The sequence below is a fragment of the Musa acuminata genome, chromosome BXJ1-2 (assembly GCF_036884655.1).
Source record: "Musa acuminata AAA Group cultivar baxijiao chromosome BXJ1-2, Cavendish_Baxijiao_AAA, whole genome shotgun sequence".
NCBI lineage: Eukaryota > Viridiplantae > Streptophyta > Magnoliopsida > Zingiberales > Musaceae > Musa > Musa acuminata.
In genome coordinates, this window is record NC_088328.1 from 21682768 (window position 1) to 21702765 (window position 19998).

Consider the following 19998-nt stretch of genomic DNA (forward strand, 5'->3'; position numbering starts at 1 on the left):
TGAGGTAGTTTATATTGGATTTTGAGTCCATATCTTCAGTTATAATGTTTTCGTGAATGTGCACTAAATAATCCATTCAAAAATAATTATTTCAAACTTTATTTTTTGTATATAATTTTGAATATATTAGGTATGATATTTTTGAATAAGTTTATAATGTTTTCATAGAGAAATAAAAAATATCGTAAACCTATTTAAAAACACTGTAACTAATATAAAAAATCTTATTATTTGCTTATACTTACTCCTAAATCAATGAGGATAATTGTCTGAAACTATATTAGTTTTGGTTAGATTTTGAGTCAATTTAACTTAATTATAATGTTTTTAATAGACACAATATTTTAGGGGAGATGTCAAAAATAATATAAACTCTATTAAAAAATTATAAATTTTATAGGGTGTTTGGGCAGGAAAACTATGTGAGAACACAGTTGGAAATTTTAAACAGAAAGTACCTTTCGAGAAAAACTAAAAAATATTTGTTTCAAGAAATTATCCAAGTAAATATATTAATTATTGAATGTATGAATCGAAAACATTTACAACTCTATCAATGAAGTCTAAAAGTATGTGGAAAAAAATGCTGCAAGAAACATCTTTTCGATAAATTAGTTATTATAATCATAAAAAAATTAATTTATAAAAAAATTTAAATTTAAAAATAATTTTAACGTTATGACGTTAGGATGTATTTCTGAAAAAAATATTTTTTTTTTATGTTATATATATATATATATATATATATATATATATATATATATATATATATATATATATATATATATAAAACAAAATTTCTCAAAAAATTCTTAAGATTTTTTTTATAGAATATTATTTTTTTTCTAAAGATGAGATTACCTTTGGTCGCCCCACTATAACCTTCTCCTCCATCGTCCTGCTATCTTATCAGTAATGAAAATAATAGAAGATAAAAATAATTATTGAAGAAACTTTATTGAAGCAACTTTAGCTTCAATACATTAACATATTCCTCTCCTATTTATATATTTATATAGATTAGGAGAGAGGATTTTCTTCAGAATTTACCTCAACATAGTAGAGAGATTTTCTTAGTTAGAAAAATCTTATCTTCTATCAGTCAGTCCTGTTGTCCCCCTCTACCATCGCCCTCGGTTCCATCAAAACTTTGTTGATGCAGAGTAGTGAGCTGAGCTTATCGAAGCTTGACGAAATGAGACTTGACACAGAGTTATTATATAGCTCAATTTGGACAACACTAGAGAGGTTGGTGAGTTTTGAGAGCCCGATCGAACGATGACGCGATATCGCCAAAGAGATTGCAGTCGATAAGCTTGAGAATCTCGAGGTTGTAGGAGAGGTTGAGATGACAGAGTAATGAGGTTGCCCAGGAAGGTGAGGACGGTGGAGGTGAGTTGGTTCGCGACGAGCGAGAGCTCCTGGATGGCTTGGAAGTGATTGGAGGAGGGTGGTGGGATGGGGTCGAAAAAAATGTTATCGATGAGGTTGAGATGGGCAAGTGATGGCATGACAGTAGTGAGAGTGTCGAGAAGTGGGCGGACGAGGAGGTTTTGGGAGAGGGCGAGGTGAGTGAAGGTGGCGCAAGGAGCAACAGCAGAGTTTGGGAGGAAGGAGTTGACCGAATGGTTCGTTTTATCGCCCATTTCTATCCCATGTTGACTCGGTATATATCCCATATTGACTGTCCAAGCAGGTGATGTCGATCCGATTGCAAGGAGCGGTGGCCCCCTCGTCGAGTGATTGGTCCACGTCGATAGGGCTTAACGTACGTGCGTTGTGTTTAACGTGCTTGACGTCGGAAATAAAACAAAAGGTTATGTTTTACAGAAAATAATGAAAAAGAATTTGTCCATATATAAAAGCCGCCTAACGTGCGTTGCACGAGCCAAAGCATTAATTATTTTTCAATTAGCTGAAGCTTTGAAGACGATTAGTTACGCTGCGGGTGAAAAGAAACGAAACACCGGAGAGACGACCGAAGCGAAGACGGTTTGGTGGCGTTGCCTTTCCAAACGCAGCAGCGATACCCACTGCGCGATCGCCCCGTCTCGCTCTCCTCTCCTCTCCTCCCCTCCTCGATCCGATCTCCTTAACTAGCCTTGAACCTCGATCTTTCAATCTCCCGCGGGAGATCTGCGATGCCCACCAACAGCCCCCCGAAGCACCGACACGATGGGACCTCGCCGTTGCCCCTCGGCATGGACTGGAGCCCTCCCCCGAAGCGCTGGGTACGCACGCCCCCCTCCACCTCCTCGGATCTTCTTCATGGGTAGATGCCTTCGGCGCTGAAATCCTGGGATTTCCTGTGTAAATTTGCGCCCGATAAAGCGAATCTGACCTATCTGATAGGCTTTCTGCTTAAAATCTTCCATCTCTTGGGTTCCTTTCGTTTTATTTAGGGTTTGAATCGTGGATCATGCCATTTTTCACTCAATTTGGTGGTTTTGTTAGCTTAGATGAATTTTGTTAGACGATGAAAATGTGATTAGATTCTGAGTTAAAATTGCAAACTGATTTTAAAGTTTGAACACTGTCATGAGCTTGGTGCTTGCTAATGATAAACGTTACTATATCAAGGACGAAGGCGACATATATATCATTTTTCTTTAATTTGCCTTCTACAGTCATCATAGTTGGTTACTGTTCTAGTTAATAATCTGGAGGCCATTGCCGAGGGGAATTAGATAAAATAATGATGCTTACTATCATCTTAAATTGTGTCCATACCGGTCAGCTAACATGCAAGCAGTAAAATGATTAATATAATTAAAACTGCGCAGGTATTAGACTTAAGGAAAGATGTGGATTGTGACCTTGAACAAGTACAACAGGATTACAACGTATAAAAAGAAAGAAAAACCATCACAAAAGAAATGGACGCGTTCACCAATAAAGAGAATAGAAGTTTTCTGGAGTTACGTGATCTCTCCATCTGCTTTTTTTTAAGCACAAACCGCCCAAGTATACTGAGAGTTAGAGACCTCTTGAATGCATTTATTTCTATTTTTCGAAAATTTCACCGTTAAATGCTCCAAGCATCTTCAGTCTCACATGTTCTGGTTCTTATGAGCTCAATAAAGTTAAAAGTATCATCGGTACAATTACTCAGTGATGAACCTATTATCATAAGCCATAAAGATGCAAAGAGATCAAGCAATTAACTACATCATGTTCTTTGCTGCTTTAATATGTATGCTTTCCTTGCATTTATTATTTAAGGATGGCAATAGTGAGTGATGCTTAAGCATTCTCCCTATTGCTTAACTCCAAGCTTCCTAACTTATGTTAGTTAGCACTTTCCCACTAGCATTTTCAGCTAACGAACCTTGGGGAGTAGCTTAACCTTTTGGACCATCTAACTTGCTTGCAAGGTATTTAAAGACATTCCATTGTTGTGGATGCACTTCATGATTGATGATCCCATGAGATGAAATTTCTGCTACTAATTATCATGGATGCTTGATTTTACTTCACTGCATTTTTGAAGATGTCCATAACTCAACTTCTACTGTTTCTCATTAATGAATATTATCATTTATTCATTCTATGTTGGAATTTCCTGTTTACTTTGCTTAAGAGCATTATTTTTCTCTTACTGTAATTATGATATTACAATCTAGCCATTAAAATTAATTTATTGGATATTCGATCCGGTAAAAGACTTTGCAACAAAGAGATCATCAAAGTTTATATGTATATTTTCATACAACTTGATTTCAGATAGTTTGGACAGTATGGCATGTTGTTGTTGTATTATGTTTTTCTTCATAAGACCATGAAGTTTGAATGAGTATGCCAAGCGTATCATGCTTCTTTATCTTGCATTATTTTCTGGATAGATATGATCCTGATGTTGTGAAAGAGAACATTGTATCTCATCAGTTTGCTGTTATCTTTACTATGAGCTCGAAAGTTCATATTATCTTTCTTTCTCAGTTTGAACAATGTTATGTGCTCAATCCTTTAATTAGAGTGCTTTCCCTTGGTTTAAACCTCACATACTTTCAAGCTCCTTGGATGAATCAGATTGTATCATCAAGCAGCCTAAATTGCCTTTCTTTAGTTTTTTATTCTATGAAACTCATTTATAGTTCTTTTGTTTTTTTCATACTTGCCACTTATTGCTTCTTTATCTTGCATTATTTTCTGGATAGATATGATCCTGATGTTGTGAAAGAGAACATTGTATCTCATCAGTTTGCTGTTATCTTTACTATGAGCTCGAAAGTTCATATTATCTTTCTTTCTCAGTTTGAACAATGTTATGTGCTCAATCCTTTAATTAGAGTGCTTTCCCTTGGATTAAACCTCACATGCTTTCAAGCTCCTTGGATGAATCAGATTGTATCATCAAGCAGCCTAAATTGCCTTTCTTTAGTTTTTTATTCTATGAAACTCATTTATAGTTCTTTTGTTTTTTTCATACTTGCCACTTATTGCCTGATGTTTAGGATACTTAGTTTCTTTAATGTCTAATAATTTCCCTCCTATCTTTTTTAATGTATCACTTTGTAAGTACCTTTTTCTAAGTGCCTTGTACCTTATTTTAAATAATTATTTTAGCTGAAACTCTCTAGAAGTCTTCTGAATTGTATTCAGGCAAGTTCATATTTTGTAAACTTGTTTTTTCATATTACTGATCTTCTAGGATAACTAGCATTTGTTTTAAAATGCCCAATCAAAGTTGGTTCATTTACTTCTTTGCAGGATGGAAGAAATACTATATGGCCACACAATCCTCAAACTGGTTGGAGTTACTGTGCCATGATTCCTTCTTGGGTTGTTCAGACAGAACCTGGAACATCTCAAGAAAGCTTCTTAAATCCTATTGTTGTAATAATCTTCCATGCATTGTCATTGTTCTTCAACTCTCCATGTCAAATGCACTTTTGTTGGTGATGACTAGATGTAATAATCAGATTTGAAGTAATAGTAAAAGAAATTCTTCCTATGGAAACAAATTAAAAGATGATGAATTTAATGTCTAATTTTTGTTGTATTCATTACTGAGAGTGAAATTCATATGATGTGTTAAATATATGGGAAGGACAAGTTTGCTTTTGCTAGCCTAGGTTGGGATACCTACTCATGTGTGTATACCTATAGAACTGTAAACTTGATAGGAAATTCTAACTACCTTATCTTTTTCCATTTGCTTCTCTTCTTTTATCTTATTGTATGTCATATTAGTCAAGCTGTCCTTAATTAAGTGCAACTCTGAAGATTTAAGTAGTACTAGTCTGCAAGAATATGCTGTGTAGTTTGAATGTCAAAGTTTTTGTTCTATCTTGTAAGAAATTTTTTACTTCTGTGTGGTTCTATTAGCACTTTTACTTAAGACAACTTTTGTTCTCAGTGGAACAATCATGATCCATGTTCTGATAATTATTTTGTGGATAAAACCTCTTCATTTACTATTTGATACTGAAAATCTAGTTGCTTTTAACGTTAGTAAATGGCAGTTTTACAGGATTCATGTGGGTATACAATCTCCAGAAGGGGTTAGCACCAGCCATGGATTATTAAGAAGATTCAGTGACTTCTTGATGTTATATTCTGCTGTACGATAAATTTGATTTAATCATCTAATATAAAATGCAATTCTGTATGCTTTATTCTATTTTTTGTTTGTTAGACAAACTGCCAGTTTCTTTTTCAAAGATATAGAGTTTGCAGAACAGTAAGTTGAGGAAATCAATTATGAAACACCATTCAAGGGGATATTAGGAGATGCAAGGTAGGGATATTCACGAGGGCAAAAAAATGGTACCACCTTAGGAGGTTCTTATTTTGAAGAGCAGTTAACATTTAGATCAATCGTGTCATTGAAACATAGATAAGGTGCGCTTAGAGAAGTTCACTCATAATCTGATATTGTAATTGAAAACATCAGGTATCATGTTGCTAGATAATTTCCATTAAATACATCTAAAGACCTCACTTATAACAACCATGTTTCTGATATTATGAGAAATTGCACGTCATTTTCACATTATTGCTATTTCTCCTGTGGAAAGGTTGCTAGAAAATTACATTAACACAGATCAATTCAGAATATGTAATTTGCAGCTTCAGCTGTGGAAGCTGACTGCCATATAATGGATTGACTTGTAACATTTTATTCAATCAAAATTCTTTCAACTTGTTATTTTTATAATGTTAATTCAAATATAATAGAACTTATGTGTTACTGACATAACTTTGTGTTGCTATGACCCTGGATGCAAGATTCTAAATACTGGTGTACTGTTCGATATTTACTGGTCCAACTTAGCATGAGCATGCAGACTATGACGATTTTGTCTGATCCACTTCAAATTTATTATTATTATTATTTGAATCCGGACAGCTAAAGACAGTTGTTGACAGTCTTAACAGTTGTTGGCTGTCAACAGATGGTAGAAAAGATTAAGAAAATAAAAAACACTCTGGACTGAGAAGGATGTTGGATGATGCTCTACAGATTAGGATGTTGGAAACTGTTGCTGAAACCTCTGCCTCCTGTGTCTTCTTCCTTTGCTCGGTTGTAACCTCTGTCTATGTCACCGCCATCTCAGCATTTACCTCATCCAATTGCTGGTATTGCTCCTTGTATTGTTGCCACTGCATCTTCTCCTATGGTATGCAAAGCCATCCTCTCTTCCTCCTCCTCCTCCTCCTCCACTGCTCCTTTTCTCATTCTCATCCTCCTCTGCTCTTCTCTCTCACCTCCATCCATGCTGGCTGGTATGAGAGTGTATCATGTGTCATCATGCTCCATGTACCAGGGCCCAGACCAGTCAGGCCAGATTTTGAAACCTTGTTTGGATGTTAGTTAGATTTCACACTTTTGGAAATTTTGTACCATTATGTTATGAGTTTATTAAAGATGTTTTCAATGTGTATTAATGACTTTAACACTGACTATTATCACTTCATGTATCTGGTGTGCAGTCTGTGTATATTGATGCCTGTGGGTGATATACTTCTTGTTCAAAATTATATCATCAATGTAAAAATTTTGCTGTTGTTTCCTCTTGTGAGAATGAAAATCATGTGACATGTCCGTGTGATAACCTATTTCATATGCTGTTTTATGTCGAAAGCTCAATATTAGGTATTTTCTGCTCTTGGATTGAGGTGTAGTTGGTCACTTCTCTATACACATCTTCTTTTGTAGCTTAAGAAGACATTTCCCAGAAAAGATATTCCCTCTGCCCCTCCAAAGCATGCTTTTTTGAGAATAAATTCAAGCCGGATGCTCCTAGAAGAGGTATAAATTTTGATCCAATGATTTCTTTTTCCTATGCTGGATTCTGCTTTAGTTGTCAAATCTGAACAGTTCATATATCACAACTTCATTCAGATCCACTTTTGTAGTTGATGGCATTATTATGCTGGTACATGGACTGAACATGTCAACAAGCATGTTGTATCTCTTCGTTGAATTTTGCAGACAAACATATCCTACTTTTTTAAATACCAGGCTAGAAATCATTGTATTCATTGAGTTATATCACAATGTTAAGGCACAACACAAGTAATAAAATGTATGTTAGAGGATTTGATCAGTTCTAGTTATCTACATGCATTAAGATTGTAGTCTGATAATTTGATCAGTTTTAGTCACTTACGTGCAATAAGCCCAACTTTCATGCATTGAACATAATATGCCACAATGTTTGTCAGAGGCATTGATCAGTTTTATTTACTCCATCTATTTATCTAATTATATTTTTTTCTTCAACCTTTCTAAACTGTAAAATGGAAACTGTTGCTGTTTGAGGCATGCATACTTGATGACATAGGATATCTGGAGCTCATTGATGTGGTGCCTTGATGCTTAGAAGTAAGGTGATTGTCAGTTTAGGTAATAAAACCTGACAATACAAAAAAGACCTGATCCATGCTAATCCCTTGCTTGTTCAAGTGGTTGTTTGGACACTTACCTGTTTGTTTTTCCTCCTTTTTGGATTTGCATTATAGGAAGTGATCTGAATGATATGTCAGATCCTTTATTCTTTAACAATGTTGAATAATTACTGAATGTCATGATATATTATTTAGAACATTTTTGGATATGCTATATTTATTGGTTGTTTCACTTTCACCATAGCTAGCTTGAAGCACACTAATAGGTTCAGAAGCCAATAGGTTTATTAGATATTTGCCAATAGGTAAAATCTTGTATAAGCAATACAAGATACAATATGTATATGGCAACACAGCAATATTTTGTACAATGATGTATAATATGATAAAGCTTGATGTTTGATTTATGTGTTAGTATATCTGTATATGTATATGCATATCAGTATCTAATACATATATACATATCATCATAGATAACAAGTAATTTACTAGCATGCCTAACATAATTATTAAGAAAAAAATTCTAGTGACACTTTGCTTCAAGAATATAGAGATGACAAACCTTTGATAAATCAAGATCATTATTGAATGAATGAGTTATGCTTATATGTTTAATACAAATGAGAGAGCTGCACATCTTATTATATATTCTTCTCATCTAAAATCAAAAGTGTAACTTTTATGAAATATATATTTTTTCACAAGAAGTATATGCCAAATACTTATTTTGAGCAAGTATTTGACATATCCGGGGAGAATCCTACATCATTGTTTTTGACAGGTATCTAATATGGATTCGACAATCAGTTTGAGGTATGTGTCTTTCACAAAATAACTAGGATGCTTAGTAAAAATATAGAAGATAAATATTCTCACTGTCATAATGATTTATTATTCTTTTTTAGTGTTTAGTAAGTTAGTCTTTACAATGACCATAATAAATCAAAGAAAGGATTTGCATATAGGATAATGTAAAACGGTGAAATTTGCTCCTCGCTGGACAGTATCTTTGCCTCATCTTTTCTTTTCTGAAATTACTTTTTCTTCTAGGTTATTTATGATTCTTAAACCGGATAATTTTCTTGCAGAGAAGACAGGCTTTAGAGGAATGGATGGGAAAGCTACTCTCTGATATTGACCTCTCTAGAAGTGCACCTGCGGCAGGTTTTCTTGAGCTAGAAACTGCTGCAAGGTTATGTAGGTTTTACACCTCCATGTTTGTTGGTTCTCTTTAATGAACATGCTTTTCTAATATGGTTGTTCTTTTTTTCGTTTGCTTACTAGATAGCATGCTATGCTAGATGGCTTTTGATTCTCTGTAGGTTTTGTTAGCTAAGCTAATTCACCTCCTTGATATAAACTTACTTTCTGCTCACTCATTTTCCTATTCAGCATTTCAGAATGAGAATTGTCAACTTGAAGAACCAAGTTCACCAGCTAATGCTACTGCTGTGGCCCCCTCAGTTCCAGCTAGACCCCTTTTAAGTGCTTCCGTCGCTGATTATTCGGCAGTTCCATCTATATCTCACACTGTTGCATCAGATATCTGTAGTGAGAATATAGATGAAATCTCAGAACTTGGAACTCCGAAAAAAGGGAAGACCCAAGTTTCTGAAGCCAGCACTGAACCTCTAGCACTTGTTCATGATCTAGTGTCTTCTACAATAGCTATTGGTGATGATCTCATGGGTGAATCATCCCTGGAACATCCAGAAGATTTCATTAGGAGTAAGTTGAACCACAGGAAAGAGTACCATGCTCTAGAGAGACAAACGATTGGTGGAAGTTCATCCAGAGACAGAATAGAGTCCATATCAGATCAGAACCATGATAAACTTTATGGTCATTCTCGAAAGCTCTCTGCTGAAAGCATTGGGAGTGATAGCAGTTCCATAAGAGGCAGTGAAGTATCAGCTGCTGGGGTCACCAATTCAATTTGGGAGGTATCCCTCGATGTTCCTGATGGCGCTGAAATTCCAAATATCATGGATGCACTTCCTCATCTGAATACACAAGTTCTTGATAAGGCACAAATTGTTCTTCCAATTGATCAAAGGCTTAAACTTAATAGAGTTATTGTCAATATGCAACAAAGATTGGTAACAGCAAGAACTGATATGGAGGATCTTATAGCAAGGTTGAATCAAGAAATGGCTGTTAAAGAATATCTTACAACAAAGGTGCATCTCTAATCATTACTTGGGATCTGCTTGTCTTTTAGATTCTGGCAGCATAAGTTAATTTTGACCTGTTCTTGTGTCATTAGTACATCAAATTGGTTGTCAGTGCATTTCCTTGTAATGTGGATTCACATGCACTACTTAAGTTAACTATGTATATATAAATTCTTTTTAATATATTGTTTTTATCTCCTTAACTATTCAAATTTGTACAACACCAACTCCAAGTCCTTGTGTTGACACTTTATCAGCATCTGCATTCATTTCACTATCATCGATACTTTTGGATATAGGTCAAGGATTTAGAGGTAGAACTAGAAACTACTGAACAGAAAGGTACAGAAAACTTGCAACAAGCCATCTTAATCGAAAAAGAGAGAGTCACACAAATGCAATGGGATATGGATGAACTGCATAGGAAGTGTACAGAAATGGAGGCAAAACTTACATCTGAACAGGTGCAATTCTTTCTCTTAACTTTATCATTTACAATATGCCATTACTTGAGTTTTATCCCTCTGGCATGGTTTCACTAATTGCAGAATGAAAAGAATCATGCAGAATCGGAGAAAACGACTGCTAGTGATGAAACAGAACTGTTACTGCAGGAGGTACATTGTAAAGAAGAAGAATTGCAGAATATGCAGAAATGCTTAGCAGAACTTGAAATGAAATCAAAGGCTGACATCAAGGTCCTTGTCAAAGAAGTGAAGTCTCTAAGGAAGTCTCAAGCAGAGCTGAGGGAAGTGCTGAATCAATCTTTAAAAGAGAAAACTGACCTAGAGGTAGTGTGCTGAAATTCTATTGACAGGACCAAAGTTAGATTACACTCATAAAGGGTAGTGTTGTGCTTTAGGCATGAGTATCCAGTTATATCATACTTGCCCATCTAAGGATGAAAATAAATGATAAGAGGTAACTGAATCATCTTAGTTGAAACTTGAAACTATATTATTCGCTGAATGAAGCAGTTCTTATATAGCAAATATTTAAGGCAAAACATAAGGTCTCAATCAAATTTGGCATCTTCATGTGGTTTTTCTGCAGTACATCCTTCCTATGGTTGCACCTTCAAATTAATCTTGTTAAGCAGTTTTCTTTGATTGTAAGAATTAAAAGTGAATGCGGTTGAATGCTTGTGCTGTTCTCTGAGGATACTTGGGGCTGTTCATCATATTAGAGTAATTTCTTTTAGCTAATGGATCCTTTTCTTTTTTACGTCATCTGTTGGTTCTTCATTGCTATTGTAAGAGGATGCAGGATTCGTTAAGTGTTATTTATGAGCACCTTTACTTTGGAAGCAGATGGAAGATAACCTTGTCTCGTTTTATTGATATTGTTTATATTTATGTAGGTGCTCCTTTTTTTTGTCTAAACGTACACAAGAGTCTCAGGGTCCCATTCAAGTTAAATATGTTCACTATTACTAATGCCCTATTCAACTTAAATAAGCTTGTTATTATTGGTCAGTTGGATAAGTTACCATGTGTGGTAGATTAGGCAGGGATTTTTCTCAAGTTTCTCCTAGAGGCACTAGATAAGGCTTTTTCTTGGCAAAAATATGTTGCAATAGTCCAGCCTTTTGTCCAGCCAACACACCAGTTTTATCTTGTCAATTTGTTTAGATGTCATAACTTGGTAGGCTTTGTCTGTTAAGTGCCTGAGGTGAGCAGTATGATCTTTTCATTGGTTGCTTGCAATGTTACTATTGTCGTCTCATTCACTTTTCTTTCTCTTTAATGCATTCAAATTAATTGATCTGCTTGCATGATAAATTTGTGACACTTGCTGGATAAGTTGGTATTGCCTTACTAGTTGATGAATTCAACAATCCCTCATATCAGACTGAGATACTGAGATTACATGGATAATAATAAGTCTCACCTAGTCGCATTTTTTACTTGGCTGCTCTCCAGACATTGTAAATTATCAGGTTACCTGTGTTTCTTATTTTCCTTCACTACTGTATTGTGCTTCTACCAACTGCCCAAGACTAATCTCATTTTTGTTTCTTGCTTGATGTTTTCTATTGTGACCTTAGTATTTATAATCACTTTTATGTATCTCCCATGTTTTTATCTAGTTTGATATTAATAATTGTTCTTAATTTCATTTCTAAAGCCAGACAAATAACAAGTAATATAAGAAGCCTAAGATCTGGAGAAGCCATTTTTGCTTATTTCTGTGATTGGCCTATTTTATCTTTCATATTTTATTTTTTTGCTCTTTGTTGAATCAGGTAGTTCTTCATAGAGAAAAGCAAAGATGGTCCAATGCAAAATCAGCAAACGAGAAACTTCTTCATGAATGCAGAGTTCTTCATGATCGGCTTCAAGAGTGCAATGTAAATTTTCTCATGGATGAGGATGACAAATTCACTATTAGTTCTTCACCTGATGATGCTTTAGATCTCCTTGCAACTTCAGATGATCGTATAGGTCTACTTCTTGCAGAGGTATCATTTGACTACACTATGTAACTGTTATATTTTCTAGTTTAGATCCATGCTATTTGGTTCTATTTAATATGAGTAGTATTACTCTCAACTGGTGTTTCATTCCTGACCAGGCTCAACTTCTGGCAAGGGATGATGAAGAATCTCTTCTGAATGTTGTTGATGCTCGAACCAGCGAATCTTCTCAACCTCTGGTTGCAGAAAATGGTGATATCTCAATTAGCACAGACAATCAGATAAGAAAAATGCTGACTGATATGTTTATAGATAATGTGAGACTAAGGAAACAGGTAAACTCAGTTATCAGATGTGCCTTGAACACAGTTATAAAACCAGAAGAGAGTGAAGAAAGTCATGAAGTTCCTTCAAGGAACACTGTTCTTAACCGTTTCTTGTAGAGATGAAACAACAAAGGTGTACACATTTCTCTTGAATTGTTCTGTCTGTGTACTCTAATTGACCTCACTCACGTTCCAATGAGCTGTATATTTTGACCACATGATATATATATCAATCAAAGGGAAGTACAAGGATTTAATTCTCTTCGTCTCGAATACATGAGCTGGAGTTGCTGCTGCAGTGTAGTATTTATAAAGTTGGTGAGTAATGGTTTGTGATGGTTCTTCCCTTCACAATCAGTAAGAAAATTTTAATTGATCTGCTTCAGGTTTCAAAACTTCTGAAGCTGCTAACCCAAGCAAGCTGCAAAGTGCTTTTGACAAGTTAGTGCCTAATCTCCTCATTGTTGGCAATCAGTTCAACAAAGCCTATGTTGCTTTTCTTAGTTTAGAAATGTAAGGAGACTAATTCTTCAGGATTTTGGGTACTATGACTTGGTTTGAAGCCAACTCGTAGCCTCTGGGAAGTTTTTGATGGTTAGTTCCCTGGAACCCAAGATGTCCACTATTGAAAGTTTTCTAGTTTTCTTAATCCTTAAACATGTTATTCATCATAGCTTATATTCAAATATGCATCAGGGAACTACAAAGGCTTGTCAAGAAGCAAATTCCAGTAATTCAAAAGGAAAACCTACAGTATGTTTATGTTTACCTTATCATTATTCATTGTCCAGATGTAGTTATTTAGATAACATATCATATTTTGATCATAGTAGATGTTATGTATCTTTCCATGCCAAGTTTGTATTAGCATATTTGAGCATGTATCCCTTCGGTTAATATCCATCAAAACTTTGTTAGCTATCTGGAGTTAAAAATGTTAATAATTTATAATGTTTAGAGTCCCTTTGTAATTCTCATGCAACTATTTTGAAACGTATTTTCAATGGGATATTAATATTTTTTAGGAGTTTTAATGTCTTTTCTCTTGTAGTCGGAGATTAACAACATGTACATTTTATAAAATTGATTTATATATAAATATATGCCCCTAAATTGGGTTCAATGCATGTATATTTATTTATTGGCATTTTACCTTAGAAAAGTCTTTTATAATTGATTTTTATTGGATGACTTTCCTTTATAGAAATTATCAGGAGGTGTTCTTTTAGAATAAAGTCCAATTTTATAAGTCTATTCTCTGAACCGATTCACTAAATCAGCTTGGATCGATCAAACCGTAAACCGATTCAATCCCATTTTTCCTTTTGTCTTTTTATCTCCTTTCCTTCTCTCTTCTTATATTTTTCTACTCTTTTCTTTGTTGTCCCAAAAAAAAAAAATATCGAACCAATTTGATTCAATTTATTTTAAATTTCATATTCAAATTCATAAAAAAACCATGTAATAAAACTAAAAAGAGAAGGATGTAGTTGTTTATTAATGAAAAAAAATCCTCTTCATAATTTCTCAGTAAAGGATCACCCGATAAAAACTAATTAGTAATGTTTTTTCTAGTTAAGTTGTACTATATTTATCTTTGATATCCCGCCCGTCTTCAAAGCGATTACGGGATGTGGTTTCCCACCCGCAGTACGCTTCCAAAACTACCCCTGCCTATCAAGCAACAGGCATCCAAGTGACATTACCAACTTAGGTACCTGCCTCAATATATAAGGAAGCAACAGAGAGGTTGTGTGGGTCCCCCGCATGTGGGGCCATAAACGACCCGGGAAAGTTCTTTTTATTCTTGCCACGGAAGGAACATTAATTTTGTCGCCTCATATGTTTGCTTGCGTCCCCAACTCCGAACCCACCTTCGAAATCGAGACGAGGACCCCTATAAAACCCCAAACCCCACTCTCTTTGGTCTTCGTCTCCCTCGCCGAGGATCGATCCTTAGAGGCCGAGAAGGGTTGGAAGAGGTATCGACCAGCGAAGGATTCAGCCCCGAGGACTGCAACTACGAGACGGTTCAGACGCCACCATGCCTGCCGTAGTGGTCTGTGGGAAGAGGTCTTCTTCCATCTTCGAGGATCTCCACCTCCACACCCCTCCCCCGGCATCCAAGAGGGCCCGCTGCGCCTCCGGTGCCTTCCTCCCTACCCCCGCGCTACGGCTCTCCCCCCTTGCCGACCGGGACAACGGTGAAAACAGCGGCGAGGGTACTAATCTGTTTGCGGCTAATCTTGCTCATCTGCGGTCTCTGTTTCCGGAAATGGACCATCAGGTTCGAAGCCACTCCATTCTCTTTCTTCTTTATTGTCCCGCTCTAAATATTTCTGTTCTTGGTTTTATGAATTCATGTAGAAAGATGGGCTTTTAATCATGTTATACTCAACCTTGGATTTATTGTGTGTCGTCAACTTTTCAGCACTCCAACTCAGGATAGTATGTTTGATTCGGTAGAATTTCATTTATCTCAGCTAATACATTATTAGAAAAACTGTACTGGTTTTGGCATAGTTTTCTGTCCTGAATTCGTGAACCTTCTGAAGGCATCAAGGTCCAGCAAAGTGTATACAGTTAATTGATAATAATTTACCCAATTATAGAACTGAAAAGTAGGTTGACTTTGATTTTGGACCTGGGTTGTGTTTTCCTTTTGTTTTTGATTCTTTATTTTTTCTTTAAATTAAAACATAATCAGCCGTCAACGGATCAGTGATTAGGTGTGTGCACATTTGCTTCGGGGTGCCAGATTCCTATGCCAGTGGCCTCTGTGAGGATGACAACCTCTGAATCACTGTTCTTAGCTGGCACTTGTCTGAGTGATTCTGGAGAAATTGGAGATTCAAGTTTCTTCTGACGCCCGGTGGATTTGGTTTTTAACTGCTGGTTTTGGTTTTAGAATTTAGTTGCTGACCTAAGGAGCCTCAAAAGGCCAATTTGAAGTATACTCGGATGCTGTTAGGCTTTGTCTTTCCTATAATTCTGTGTTCCCTATTTCTATTACAGAAAATGATCATTGAACATTGGTATTTGAGTGACAGCCCTGTCTATCGACCCATACTATATTCTTGGTTAAGAACCTATCCTATGTGATATTCAGAAATCAGCTTGTGGTTGTCTCAATCTGTTGCATGTTTGCATATTTCAATAATTTCCTATTGATTTTAACTGTACTAACTTCAGGATTATTTGAGCAAGTCATGAAACTGTGTAAGCTGGGGCGTATTGTTGCATATGTTAGCTGATAAATGGTTATGACTTTCTGCAGCTTCTTGAACGGGCACTTGAAGAATCAGGAAATGACTTGGATTCTGCCTTACAAAGCTTGAATGATCTCCATTTAGAAACAACAAAATTTAACTTGGATTCTTCTGTTAGCAAATCTGAAATTGGGGTTGAGACAAATGTTCGGCCTTCAACTGAAGGTGTACATGCATCGCAATATCAATGCTTTTAAGCTTCTATTCTCTATTTAGTATCTTAAGTGCATTTCATTTGTTTATTTTTTTATATGTTAACACAGGTTTTTCTTTCTCTAAGTGGACTCTAGCATGTTAATAGAAGATTTGCATTCTTTTAGGTTCACGTTACTATAGCTCTCAATGTTTACAAATGACAAGTACTTAAGAAACATATTGATTCTTTTCTTTTATTGTCTTTATTTGATCAAGTTATAGCAGTATGGGTTCTCTTAAATTTGTAATGTTTATCGTCTGTTTATTTTTCTTTTCTTTATTTATGTCTGTTTATTGCTTAAATTGGTGATAGTCACTCACAAGCTGGTACTTATGGCTGTGTTTTGTTTGGTGGTCGGCACAAGGCAATAGTTTGTGTATGTATTACTCTGTGCACACAATACCACAAAGATATTTGCAATTAGCCTTTTATGAGAATTTATGTTAATAGTGTTAATCTTACCATGCAAAACTCTAATTATGAGTTTTACTTGTTTTTTAATTATTAATATCTTTTTTACCAGAAACTGTTGCTGGGGTTATAATATTAGTTTATTTTTTTTCATCTTTTCCCTAAATGTACTCTTTGCTTTGGTGTCACATTATATACACATACTAAGAAACTTTGTTAGTCATATAGTCAAATTTGCAATTGTTTTGCCATTTTTATTCGTAGAGATCATATACTGTTTAACTATCTCTTCTACATGTCGAAACTTTTGAAATTTATTTCAATAAAACCTTCGGCTATGTTTTGGATATGTGATTGTGATTTGTATGATTTTAACTGCAGTTTTATGTGTCAATGGCAAACTTAGAATCTGTTTTTATTTTTTTCATAGCCATGATTGTGTCTGTTGGAACCTTGATCAGGTTAAACAGGGTTCATTCAGGCTATCATCCATGATAATTGATACTTAGAATAAATTTGATGATATTTATTGGAACCTCGATCAGGATAAGCAGGCTCAGGTTACCATCCATGATATTTGATGCTGAGAATAAATTTGTGTAATTTTAGGCAAATTATTTTCTTTTTGTTGGGAAAGCAAATTTCTAATTTTTTTCAGGTTACCATCCATGATATTTGATGCTTAGAAAAATTTGTGTAATTTTAGTCAAATTCTTTTCTTTTATTTTGGGAAAGCAAAATTCTATTTGTTTTCCTGATTCCATGAAGGAACTAAGCTTGTGAATGTGTTATAATGTTGTAAGGAGATACTCAGTCCTTAATATGCTTACTGCTTTGTATATATTTGATGTTCTTTGCAACACAATGTTTGTAGTCATCAAGATGGTATGCTTCATGATGCTTTCTACCTTTGAACCTCTAAGTAGTTAGTCCAGCAACTAGTTTCATCAGAAATGTGATTTTAAGGATGAACATCCGTATGTGATGCTTTCATGTGGAAACCATTTGTAACTAAATGTCATTTTTTCTGTGTCTTGTTCATGGATAAACGAGGGTGTTCTAAGTTAACAGATGTGATTATTTGACTTATAAAATTAGTTGAAGAGGTTCTGTGTTTGTCTATTCGTTTACAAGTATGACATCAAGTTCACATAATTCATGATTAATTAAGTAACATATTTGATTTTAATTCTTCGCTACAGTTAGTATTCCTAGGCAGTATATGTTGTGTCTTTTTATCTTTGTAATAAGCTAATCTTGACTTTACCTGGGAAGTAATAAGCTCTATATAAACCATGTATCTCTTTGCTTAATATCTTTGGTAGTTTTCAAGTTATCTCTGTATATTACACACTGATTTATCTGAAGGCTACATGAAATAAGCAGATTCTTTTAGTCTCCTTATCAGTAACCTGTTATTAAGGGTTTAAATTTTCTGGAATTTCCTTCGGTCTTTTTTTAACTTTCTGGAATTGTCTAGGTGGACTAAATTTATGATTAGCACTTCATGTTCACCGAAATGTGCACCTCTGAGACATTTGAGGTTTATTCTTTTCACCTGACGTATTTGGATATTTGACAGGTGTGATCAACACAAATGGTGTGGATCAAGTTGCTTCAGGTCTATCTGCGGCAGATGTTCTCCCAAAAGATGGATCTGAATGGGTTGACCTGTTTGTGAGAGAGATGATGAGTGCAACTGATATGGATGATGCAAGGTCTCGTGCGTCCAGAGTACTGGAGAGTGTGGAGAAGTGGATAATGGCTCATGCTACAACTGAAGCGCTGCAAAGCTTCCACAAGGTATTTATGGGTTTAGAAATTATGACCATATAATGAGGGATGTTAGGCGGTAGTAGTAAATTATTTTTGCGTCTGCTGGTAAAGGACTTGTGCCAGCAATTTAGCGGTAAATTTTTTTTTGGCACATTCACATTTATGTCTCTAGTAATGTTGGTCTTTTGTTTCTCATTTTTGTGTAGTTTTGGTAAATGCCATGTCGTGGTGGAACTATTGCAGAACATTCATGTTAGAAGTTTCCAGTAATGTCTTTCTCCGCATGTATGTCGTAGTAGTAAGTGCCAGTTGTAAGATTGATTTGTTTCTTTTTTGGATACCGTCTGGACACGGAACAGGAAAACACTAACCTGAAAAATCAGTTGGAGGTGCTGCTTAAAGAGAATACTATTCTGAAGCATGCAGTGGCAATCCAGCATGGTCGCCAGAAAGATTACAATGAGAAAAGCCAGGAGCTGCAGCATCTGAGGCATCTTGTATCACAGTATCAAGAGCAGTTAAAGACTCTTGAGGTATTCAGATCTTTTGTTTACCTTCGTTTTATCACGCCTTTTACAATGCCCTAATGAATTCCCTGAATGATGTGTTCATTGGCAGTTCAATAACTATGCTCTCTCGGTTCATCTGAAAGAGGCTCAGCAATGTAACTCCATTATGGGACGCTGCAATCCAGATGTATTCTGATAGAAAGAAAAGATCGATGTACTGTCATCAGTTGTACACGTTTGTAGTTACATACATTAATCCTTTTCAGATTATGTCTTGATGAGAATTTCCAGTGATATGTGGACTTATCATAATCATTTTTACTGTACCTAAAAGAAGCATTGACTTTGTGAGGCATCAGCTTAGACAGTCAAATGTGATACAGCCAAATGTGATACAGCCAAATGCATGATGTGTGGAATCCCAAAATGATCTCAAGGGAGAGGACATTACACTCTGGTGTCCCTCATTAGCGGGATCGGGGAGGATGAATGTAAACAATCTTTATTTGGAGAGGCTGTTAATGTGGCTTTTGAATCGAATTTGGTTTTTCGAAGTCTTCGAAGTTTATCGTTTGTATAAAAACTTACGCTCTAATCTTTAGATCATTGTTAGATAGTTTATATATGAGTCATTATTTTAATTTTTTTTCCTTTTTTACGGGGACTACTGTTTCGGGTTTGAACAGATAAAGCCGTATGATCCAATCAAACTCGCCATCAACATTCGTGTTCAAAACTTCATGGGCAACAAGACGAGCGGTTGGTGGAGCATAAGATGCTACGATCACAGGGGAACACGGATCTCAAAGATCACCCCGTCACTCCTCCACGTAATACACTGCAAGAACCACGCAACGTTCTTGGTTTGACTGAATCACCCCTTGGCGCTTCAGGGCCGTGTTGTTTCGAAGGAATACGAGAAGCGTAAGGCGGGCCCCATTTCAGGTACTTCAGTGGTATATTCACACGTAGCCGAGTCAGGAAAACCAAGAAGAAATCGTCCTCGACTCGCCCGAGTCGGTGTCGCACCGCCACCGCCATTTGGACACCACACCCGATCCGAACTC

General features: G+C 35.7%; 2 protein-coding genes across 6 annotated transcripts; both read left to right on the top strand.

The window, feature by feature from the left end:
• Positions 1-1914: 1914 nt before the first annotated feature.
• Positions 1915-13031, top strand: LOC103972507 (PX domain-containing protein EREL1). Of its 5 annotated transcripts, none has more exons than XM_009386868.3 (10): positions 1915-2231; positions 4711-4836; positions 5466-5564; positions 7163-7255; positions 8943-9051; positions 9247-10034; positions 10328-10492; positions 10577-10819; positions 12274-12489; positions 12603-13031. In XM_009386868.3, the coding sequence occupies exons 1-10, from the start codon at positions 2142-2144 to the stop codon at positions 12885-12887; spliced, it is 2214 nt and encodes a 737-aa protein (XP_009385143.2). In that variant the 5' UTR covers positions 1915-2141; the 3' UTR covers positions 12888-13031. The 5 variants fall into 5 exon arrangements, with proteins under 5 accessions (XP_009385143.2, XP_009385149.2, XP_064947841.1 ...); XM_009386874.3 differs by having other exon boundaries at positions 10586-10819; XM_065091769.1 differs by having other exon boundaries at positions 4711-4833.
• Positions 13032-14672: 1641 nt separating this feature from the next.
• On the top strand, positions 14673-19348 carry LOC135598244 (uncharacterized). The gene is made up of 5 exons (XM_065091782.1): positions 14673-15057; positions 16048-16204; positions 18229-18449; positions 18782-18955; positions 19041-19348. Exons 1-5 carry the CDS (start codon positions 14815-14817, stop codon positions 19125-19127), a joined length of 882 nt encoding a protein of 293 aa, XP_064947854.1. The 5' UTR covers positions 14673-14814; the 3' UTR covers positions 19128-19348.
• The last annotated feature ends 650 nt before the right edge of the window (positions 19349-19998 follow it).